General features: G+C 38.3%; 2 protein-coding genes across 5 annotated transcripts in view; both read left to right on the plus strand.

Annotated features, from left to right (window-relative positions):
• tesk1b (testis associated actin remodelling kinase 1b) overlaps positions 1 to 2,625 on the plus strand; it is a 26,653-nt gene extending 24,028 nt beyond the window's left edge. The window contains exons 10-11 of the mRNA XM_046851106.1: positions 286 to 382; positions 1,295 to 2,625. Of these exons, the coding sequence (XP_046707062.1) occupies positions 286 to 382; positions 1,295 to 2,349 (1,152 nt within the window). The 3' untranslated portion in view covers positions 2,350 to 2,625. The remainder of the gene's footprint in view (positions 1 to 285; positions 383 to 1,294) is intronic.
• A 121-nt stretch (positions 2,626 to 2,746) lies between these two features.
• On the plus strand, positions 2,747 to 10,290 carry si:dkeyp-75h12.7. Of its 4 annotated transcripts, none has more exons than XM_046851128.1 (8): positions 2,747 to 3,262; positions 3,425 to 3,548; positions 5,794 to 6,238; positions 6,499 to 6,668; positions 6,879 to 7,105; positions 7,691 to 7,829; positions 8,108 to 8,235; positions 8,330 to 10,290. In XM_046851128.1, the coding sequence occupies exons 3-8, from the start codon at positions 6,105 to 6,107 to the stop codon at positions 8,822 to 8,824; spliced, it is 1,293 nt and encodes a 430-aa protein (XP_046707084.1). In that variant the 5' UTR covers positions 2,747 to 3,262; positions 3,425 to 3,548; positions 5,794 to 6,104; the 3' UTR covers positions 8,825 to 10,290. The 4 variants fall into 4 exon arrangements, with proteins under 4 accessions (XP_046707084.1, XP_046707082.1, XP_046707081.1 ...); XM_046851126.1 differs by lacking the exon at positions 5,794 to 6,238 and having other exon boundaries at positions 2,747 to 3,054; positions 3,209 to 3,262; XM_046851127.1 differs by lacking the exon at positions 5,794 to 6,238 and having other exon boundaries at positions 3,009 to 3,024; positions 3,209 to 3,262.
• The last annotated feature ends 78 nt before the right edge of the window (positions 10,291 to 10,368 follow it).

Consider the following 10,368-nt stretch of genomic DNA (forward strand, 5'->3'; position numbering starts at 1 on the left):
AACTTATAGGATGTGTGTATATATATATATATATATATATATATATATATATATATATATATATATATATATATATATATATATATATATATATTATAGTTGTTTATTACTGTTGAAATTTTAATTTGAAGTGATTGATGCCCCTGTTCTTACCTCAAGTTTCAATACATGTTTAAATGGGCTAAAAGGTTTTCTGTCACTTTTATATAAGAAAGTTTAAGTGATGTTTGTTCTGACAGCCACCATGACTACTCGTTTAAAACCTTGCCATATTTTTCTCCTTAGATGAAGGCACAAAGTCGCCCTCCATTTTCTGAGATAGTGGTCAAGTTGGGGAGAATCAGTGCTGGGCAGCAGACGGTGCAGATGGGACCTGTGGAGGGTGAGCCAGCAAAAATATTCTCTCTACCTTTTAAATATACACCTTTTCATGGCAAAATCAATGTTCCTAAGCTGTGTATACATGAACATGCCCACATGTGTTCCTTTGTGTCTACCAAGTCGTTATAAAGGATTTTGAGGGTTGAGAGATTGTCTGTGATATCAAAAATATGGGAAGGGGGGTTGAACAAATTAATTCTTTATGGACTGTATTCATTGGAGCTTTATGGGAATGCAGTGTTGAAGAAGTGCTAATACTGATCATGGTGTAAATAGTTATTTAGTGAACTTGTAATAATGAATAAAAAATTGTGTAGGAAGGTAGAAAATATCTATTTCCTAGACATAATCACATTTGACATATTTTAGATGTTGTTGTCTATTAAAGCTTTTAAACTAAGAATACTTTGTTAATACATTATGTGGCCAAAGTTTGTGGGCACCTGACCACTACAGTCCTAGATGCTTGTTAAACATCCCATTCCAGATGTAATTTTGCTGTTATAATAACCTCAGCTTCTCGGAGGGCTCTACATTTGTATTTGGGGTTGGGCCTAGGGTGCAGTCAGTGGTCCAGGTCATTTTCTAAGGGCAAGTATTAGCTCAGACGTTAAGATGTTGGACTTCTGATTACAAAGGTTGTGAGTTCAGATCCCCTCAACACCAAGCCCTTGAGTAAGGTCCTTAAACCCCAACTGCTATGCTACATTGTATTTCAACATTTGACAGTTTGAGGAAGACCCACATATATGTGAGATGTTTAGTCATGTATAAAGGTTTTGTAATATATTGTATAAGTATGTGGTTACTGTATTGTAACTATTTATCCAGAATACAATAATCTCCACCACAAGATGTTTACATGATGACTGCATGTTGTCCTCGGCCTGACCTCTGTTTTGTTTGTTTTTAGGAGAACCAGTTACTCCTAGTTCCAAGTCCCCGAGCATGAGAAGATCATCTTTGGGTGCCATGGTGGAAGATCAGCTGTCTTCGAGTAAATCAGATGTATCTCCTGTCCAGAGTACACCGGCTCGCGTCAACCCCTTCTCCCAAAGGCACGACCTCAACGGCGGCCGTATTAAACTTTTTGACACCCCCAGCAAATCGGTCATCTCGCTCACCTTTACCCTGCCCCCACCCCTTGATCCATGCAGCCCCACCCCCTGTGAGAAAGCACCATCCCGGTCCCATAGACGCTGCCAGTCTCTGCCCTGCACACCGGAGGACATCCAGTCATTAAGCAGTAACACAAACAGTAATGCTCCCCCAAGTGCAACACCTACAAAAACTTTAACAACGGCAGCTTGTGTTGCTGATCTTCCCCGTGTGGACAGTGATAGTATGGCGAACATTTACACAGAAGTTGAACAGGATCAAGTGTTTTGTTCTCACACAGATGGTCTAAATTTACTGAATGAACCTGAGAATGAGCACAGGACCATAAAAAACTTGATTCATGAACAACTGGTAGTGGAGGATTGCACGGACAAGCTGAAGGACTACACACACCAAGCGGACGACTCTGGTGTTCCCATAGATCTTGAGTTAATGTCCATAGATCATCTGACTCAGGGGAGTATCGAGGAAGCCATGGACTGCATCAGCTCTCCAAATACACCATGTGATTCACCCAAAAGCCTCACCAATGGCTGGAGCCCACCTGAATCTAACAGACCTCCATTTGTACCCCCTATACCTGATTTCGACAACAACAACAGCCCACTGCAACCTTTGAATATTCCTGCCAACGGTTTCAATGGTTCCACGACCCCTGTGACCCCTCCAGAACAGGATGAGGTTGTAGCATGTTCAGCCTGCTGCCTCGCAGGATTCTCTTTTCCCTCCATGTGCTACCGGGGCACGCGCCACAACCCCTACAAGAACTTAAACGGTGATTCGACCACGAGGGAGCTGCTGTGCAGAGTGCAGCCATCTTCACCTCCTGCACACAGCTCTCACAATTAAGGGTGAACCGCATGAGCGAGGACACTGCACATTTATCCTGCGCCTTAAAACCTGCTGCTGTTGCACATTGCTCAAAAAGTGTTGAATTGTGCTGGGGCTTAGTTTATGACTTTCAAATGGTTTAATGGACATTTCCTTGAGAAAACTGAGAATATTGTATAAAAAAGAAAAAAATTATTGCACAGCTGAGCTGTTAATGTGTACAATATAATTAGGAGGTGCTGAGCATTGTGTATGTAACTATGCCTTTGTATTTAAAGAAAGAGACAAATCTGATCTTGAGTTGTAAATTATTTTATTTTCTGAATGGTCTTTAATGCCTTGCTTTTCTGAAATGGCACCTGAAGTTTTATATATATATATATATATATATATATATATATATATATATATATATATATATGAATGTTATAGTTTGGTATTGTTTTGGAGAAAAATGCAGATGTAAAAGTTTGTTTCAATGTTATTTTATAAAGGATATTGCATTAAAAGAGAAAAACAGAAAAGAAAAGAATTTGCTTAATTCCACTAGAGAGAGCTGTTTCTCTCTCTCTCTCTCTCTCTCTCTCTCTCTCTCTCTCTCTCTCTCTCTCTCTCTCTGGTATGATTGGTATGATGACAGTTTTGTAGCACTTATTGTGTGGTTGTATTTGGTTGTCACCCGTCCTGGTTAAGGTGAGGTTATTATACTCTTCTACTCTTCAGGTAAGTACTTTAAAAAGAGGGAAATATAAAAAAATTTTTTTTTTTTTTTTTTAAAGGAATGTAAACTGTATATTGTATCTATGGTTCGGTTTGAGTAATCCACTGTATGGCAGCATGATATTAGGATCAGTGTTTGTTTGTTTTTTGTGTGTAGTTATGTGGGCTGTTCCTGTAATCGTGCTGGTTATTTCTTTAGTGCTGAATGTAGGTGAGTGGATTTATTTAGTTCTTTTAATTTAGATTATTTTCCAAATTATAAAAAGTGGTTTTAGGTTGACTTAGACATGTATTGATTGTCATTAAAAAAGTGTGTGTGTGTGTGTGTGTGTGTGTGTGTGTGTGTGTGTGTGTGTGTGTGTGTGTGTGTTAGGCCCCTCGTTCTCTTCTTGCACTACCCGAGTGAGGGTTCAGGATTTAGGCTGTCACATGCATTGGAGCTGTTCTGATATTAACACCACCACCACAACCTTCACTGTCCAGACAAAGATTCAAGGGTGGGTGAGATACGCATGCACTCGATACGTATGAGTGGTTAGCCATAGTTTCAATTTTGCACCGATTAGTGCAGCTACATAAAGTGCTCTAGATACAATTACTTCTCATACGGTGGCCAAAGACACTAAATACCTAGCTGGTTATAAAGCCTGAGATGTTTCGAGGTGACTGCAATGAGAGTGTGTAAGAGACACACTCTTGTGTGTGTGCACACATGCTGGATAGTGGAAAAGTGAGTGAGTGAAGAAGCGGCAGCTGGGATGCAGTGTGCATGAGACGTGATGTGAAACTCGCATGTGGTTTAACTCATGGCCACGGCAGAGGCACAATCTCTATGCGTATCTTTCCTCGTTATTGCAGAAATGAGAAGAAGAAAAAAAAATAAAAACAAAAAAACCCTTTGTTTTAGTTTCCTTTGACTCAGCCATACCTGTGTGAAGGGAGATGAGTCAAATGAACATTTCTGAGGAAATGGAGTACATCAGTCAGATTCAGCATGGTAATGTGTTAGAAAAGTCATTAGGTCTCCACAATATAGTAAAAAAAAAAAACGAACCCAAGGCAAACAAATAGTGTAATTCCTGTAGCAAAAGATTTAACAATTGTGTGTTGCTTAAAACCCTTTCCGCTCCTCTTCATTACCCCTGCTGCTGTCCAGAGGGGTTTAAAAAGTAGTAATGATGATAATAATGATAAGTCATTATCATTTTATTTTTATTTTATTTTTTAATGGACATATTATTCAGGTCATGTTCAAGTAAGGAATAAATAAAATCTGCATCATTCAATAGAATAAATCCCAAGTACAATCATTTATTATTATTTAGACTTTATGTAGTACATTATTGTAGTGTAATGTACAATAGCTATTAGATTTACTCATATCTTGGGAGCGGAATGAATAAAAACCCTATAACATCCCCTGCAAAAACAAACAAACAAAAAAAATGAATATATAATATATTATTTCTTTTAATGAAATTTAAGTTTAAAATATTTTTGTACTTTTGACAAATAATTTTCTAATTTTAAGCAATTATTTCTATAGAGAATTCTTTTTCTGCCAATAGATGGAAATGGAAATGGAAAGCTTGGAAGGCTCATTCAATCTTAAAAAATGTATAAATTTTTTTTTTGCAGTAATCAAAAATATACAAGAAATGTTACATAAAATTATATATTAAAATGCTTATTTTTCATATATATATATATATATATATATATATATATATATATATATATATATATATATATATATATATATATATAAAATGTTTTACTTGCTTGGCTTTGCACAGAATTTACATTTAACATGCTTTGACACCTCAACTTTTTGTCACAACAAATATACTTCCGATTGATAGGGAAAAATCTTGACTTGATCAATCATGTTTGGCCAGTATAACAAACATTTACACCCAAAAATGTATAAAGTCTTGTTAGTTAAGGGTGATATCCTCGTACAGTGTCAGGATTAGCAGTTGGAAAGCAATGTGTCAAAGAGAAATAGGTTTAGAAAAGTGTATATTTTGTGTATATATATATATATAGTAGAAACTATCACAATTTCACCATGAAATGGGGTTTCCCACCTGTACACCTGCTTGCTCATGCAGTTACCAGTCAGTCAATCATGTGACCGCATACGATCATGCAAATAGAGCCCAAAAACGAAAACAGAATGAAACTGGACAGATGAATACTGAAAAACAGATTTTTACTGGTCAGGTGAATTAACCCATGCTATTGATGACCCCAGAATCCTGTTCTTGGCTTATAGTAGTGGAATCCAATGTGATGATCTGCTGTTGTAGCCCATTTATATTAAAGGTTGATATTTTGAGTGTTGTTTGAGTTCTCATTATTCTTTCTGGTATCTAGAACCAATCTGGCCATTATCCTCTGACCTCTGTGGATCTTCTTTTTTTGTGTGTGTGTGTAAACTGAGTTTGAATGCTGTGCTTTGAAATTATAATTTTTTTTAGATTAGATTCAACTTTATTGTAGTTGTGCAAGATACATGGACAGAGCCAATGAAATGCAGTTACACAGAAAGTGAGGATGCAGTATTGATTCAGCTGTTCAGTGCAGTAAAAGCCACAGAAAATACCTCAGTCTGTTTGTGTGGATCTGAGGCAACTGTAGCATCCTGATGGGAAAAGGGTGAATAGTCCATGATTGGGGTGAGCGGTATATTTGATGATGCCCCTCGCCCTTTACAGACAGCGTTTATTGTTCTCCAAGGTGGGAAGCTGAGTGGTGATGATTCGTTGGGCAGTATTCACCACCCTCTGAAGAGCTTTACGGTCCGAAGCAATGCAGCTGCTGTACCACACTGAGATGCAGCTAGTGAGGATGCTCTCAATGGTACAGTCTCCTCAGAAAAAACTGGTTCCGTTGTGCCTTTCTGATCAGGATAGAAGATTTCAGAGACCAGGTGAGATCCTCAAAGATGTGGACTCCAATGAACTTATATCTGGGTACACATTCAACAGCATCTCTGTTGATGTGAATGGTAGCTTGATGTGTGATTGCCGGCTCGTCTATTATCCACAATGACCTATTTCGTCTTCTTGGTGTTGAGTTCCAGGTTATTGTCCTCACATCTCAAATCAAATTCCTGGAATTCAGCATTTTCTGCAATTCTCAAACCACACCATCTGACACCAACAACCACACCATGGTTGAGGTAGCAGAGATCAAACCTTTTCTTCATTCTGATATTTGTTAACATTAACTGAAGATTTTGTATCTATACGTAATGCATTACCCTGCAGCCGCATTATTAGCTGATTCAGTAGCTGCATAAATATGCAGGTGTACAGGTGTTCCTATTAATGTGTGTGTGTGTGTGTGTGTGTGTGTGTGTACATAAAAATGTTGAATAATATACAAATACTCGTATTATTTAATGGACTATAATTTGCCATGTGTGTGTGTTTTTTGCAGGGCAGAGTGGCAGAATGTTTCCCACTGTTTCCAGATCTCCTCATACAGCTGTGATGTGTCTCAGGTCTTCAAGAGCTTTGAACTCTTTAACTTTGTCATGTTGGGATTGAACCAGGGACATGGAAACATGAACTGGACCTCAACAGAGCTCTGTGACCCAGTCAAAGACCGTTCGTACCTATTATGCTATTTATTATTTATTAGCTTCCTCTCTACAATAACAACACTCTCTCAGAAAGCTTGATCTGTCCTGTCCACACATTTTCTGCACCTGCAATGTTTTCTGAAGACATTTTTAAAATATTCATAAGTCATTTTTTGTAATATGTAAGACCCTTTATGGCATGTTTTGACTTTGTTGTATTTTTGTGTTTCTTCAGCAAATGCAAGTTTTAGCCCCCCGTCGCTGTCCCTCTATCTTAATGAGCAACAGCTCTGGGTGGAGGTGATCTTTCCTTGTGCTCCTAATGTAGTCTGCCAGGACGAAGACTATGAGGAGGAGGAGGGTGATGAAAAGGATACTCCAACATGCTGCACCATTACTGACATCCTGCCGCAAAACACAACAGTGACTCTTTATAATAAACATAATATGAATGAGAATCAGGTGATCAACTCAACCATGTCTTTTTTTCTCTCTTAATGCTATAGTCACTAAAATGTTCCAATTTGAATGCCTAAAATTTACAGAAAGGTAGAACAGACTTTATTAAAGTAAATCATGTTTGTGAAATAATATTGAATAGCGTGAACTGACAGATTTCCTGTGTGCTCTGTGCACCCTGTCTTAATACATACATAATTTGCTAAAGATCCAGAAGTTCTGGATAAAATAGCAATAGTGTGTTTCAGAAGCTTATTTTAACCTGGTATTAAATATAAGACGAAAGCCTAACAAGTATACAATCAAAACATCAGCTGGATTGCATCGTAGCATCAGCCCAGCACTGTTTATATAGGCATAGGCAAACTAGGTGGTCACCCAGTGGTTGCCAAAATGGCTAGAAACGGCCCTGCATTTAATCAACTGCAGTACAGAAGGTGTTCATTTGCATAACCATGAGCTGAGCAGCTGAATCATTAATGTGTTGTTAATGCTGATGTAATGCTAGTTATTTATCACCAGTGCATTTCCTCTCTAATGGGCTCAATTGTAACATTACACTATCTGACTGGTTTGTTCTTCTCATAGACTCACACTATGATGGTGGAAGGAAGTCCGTGGAAGCTGCCGTTTTTAGGGCTTTCTCCAGGTCAGGAGTACTGCGCTGTGGCCCACTATGCTTCATCTCCTCTATCTGACCCACAGTGTATCCATGTCCCACTACTGGGTAAACAGTGCTCAGTTCAGTTCATTAACGTGCTTAACACTAGAGACTGCCACATTGCAGCAGATTTAGTTTTGTAACAAGCCGGCTAGGGGTGACTGCACAAGAGCAAATCTATTTTTTACTTTGTCCAGTCAGGACATAAGTCACCTTCTTTTTTTATTACCATCGATTCTTTATTTTTAACAAACAAACATTTAAAATGGGTTATTTTACAATGCATTTTCTGAGCTTGTCATGACTACAGTTCCAGTCACATTTATGTGTGTTGTACCCTTCAGAAAATCCAAACCTTCTGGTCCTGGCATTGTGCGGTGTCTTCATTGCTCTTCTTCTCCTTATTGGCTTGGTGCTTAGGAGATGGTGGAGTTGGTGTGCTTCGACAGATCTCAAACTTCCTCAATCTCTGGTGTTGTATACTTCATAGATACACTCAAAGAATAAGTATTTGGGTCTATTGCAAGCGTAAACCCGGATATCATTAAAGATTTGTGTTTGTGCAGATGTCTGTGCAGAGTCTGGATCAGGAGGGTTCTATTGTGGATGAACCCAGACAGCCAGCCATTGAAGAAGAGGAATCTATTGCCTATCTCTCCATCATCTCTCTCAATAACACACTTGAGACATCTTTTTTGAGGACATCATCTGTGCCCCAATCAGTTTATCCACATTTGCAGAGTCTTGAAGCCAGATATTACACCACAACCATTCTGCAAAACCGGATTTATAATGAAAATGTGGACACAGATTACCTCTTCAGGGGTCTTGAAACAGATGGTGTTTCAGATCCTGCACCTTCAGTTTATTATCAGTGGCCACGTTGGTCATCACTTCCTGCTCTCAAAACAGGGATGGTGTGTTTGTTGGGGAATGTTCTTTCTTCAGAGGACTCTGTGATTCCTTTAAGCTCTGTTAGAGTAGCTGGTGTACATTTAGCCAAGACCGAGTCGGATCATTCTTTTACAGTATTTCCATCACTTTATTGTGACAGAGATTAGACTTTGATTTCTTAAGCTGTTTTTAAGCTCTAGCCAGTCACAAGCTAACAGATGCTCATGACATGCATGAGACGGCAAGTGTTGCTCAGTATGATCTCACATTTACTTACAGGTAAAAATCTTTCATCAAGAGCAAGGACCTTAACCCTTAATTGCTTTGTTGTATAACTGTAATTAATGTGTAACTGATCATCCCAAGTCACTCTGGATATGGGTATCTGGCAAAAGCTGTAAACATGTAATGTTCATGTATGCAGATCGGGTTAGTTCCTGTAATTTCTGCAACATCCTCTCTTTTTTTACTTCCTTCAAAGTAAATAAGTAAATACTATAAGACTTGCATATGGAATCATTTTGTCACCTCAGTACTATACTATATTTAATGGAGGAATAAATCAGATGCAAAAGCCGTCAATCTGTTGATGATGTTAGCGCAATCCAAAGTTGATGCTGATTTTGGGATACACTCATACAGCAGTGTGACTCATTTTCAGTAAGCACTCGTAAATCCTCAACTATTGGTTTTACCCCCTGCGTACTCTCTTCTGCGCAAATATGAAAGGGGTGGGGTAATGTGGTGGTGCATTGGTGGTGGGGGTGTTGAGTTGGGGGTACACACACATTCAGCCTGCCCTTTAGTCCCCCCTCATCCTCACTGACTCATTGTTGCCTGTTCGGATTTTCATGGCCAACAACTCGCATGCACTTTATGCTGATGCTGGTATTTTGCAAACCAAAATGAGACCCCAAGGAGCAGTCCTGCATTTTGGATCTGTCCTGTGACTGTGTACAGCTTTAATTGTAATGACTCACCTTTCAGTGTTCTCAAAAGTATGCTGCCATCTGTTTGATTTATGCTACAGAGACTGGGGGAAAGTAGTGTATGTTTTGTTGTGCTGTATTTTGACAGTATTTATTGTGTTGTGCCATGTACGATTTTAAAGAAGCCTGTGCATATTACCTCACTAATGTATGCAATGCATCAATAAAATCATTTTTTTTTTAAAAAGATGCCAGGTCTCATTAGTGCACTTTTAAATGTCAAGTTTCGAGTTGACCAAAGTGAAAAGCAGGAGTGTGGCGGAGGAAAAATGTGCTGCTTTAATAAAGCCACAACCCACAACCCTGAAAAAAACACGCTGAAAAACAAGAGCAAGCGTGTAAGAGCTGATGGTAAAAAGTAAATGAAAAACCCCCTAATTGAGGTTTTATACAGAAGCTGTGTGAACACCTTCAAACTCACGATTCTTTCTATGATTAAAAAAGAATTAAATGACTGATATTTTTTATAATACATATACATCCCTTTTGTTTAGTAGCTGTTAATATGTCTGTATTGGACCTGTGAATTTGTTTGATATATTCTAATACATATGGAAAATATAAAAAATAATCAGAGAATGTTGAATACTTGATTCAGAGGTGTGTGAAACTGAATAGCTGAACATTTATAATACGACAAATACATTTTAATCTTTATAACAATATGTATCTGCATTTGAATAGTTCTTTTCGCCAGTAGACTGAATCACTGTGCTTCAGTG

Source organism: Silurus meridionalis, chromosome 6 (genome assembly GCF_014805685.1).
Source record: "Silurus meridionalis isolate SWU-2019-XX chromosome 6, ASM1480568v1, whole genome shotgun sequence".
Lineage (NCBI taxonomy): Eukaryota > Metazoa > Chordata > Actinopteri > Siluriformes > Siluridae > Silurus > Silurus meridionalis.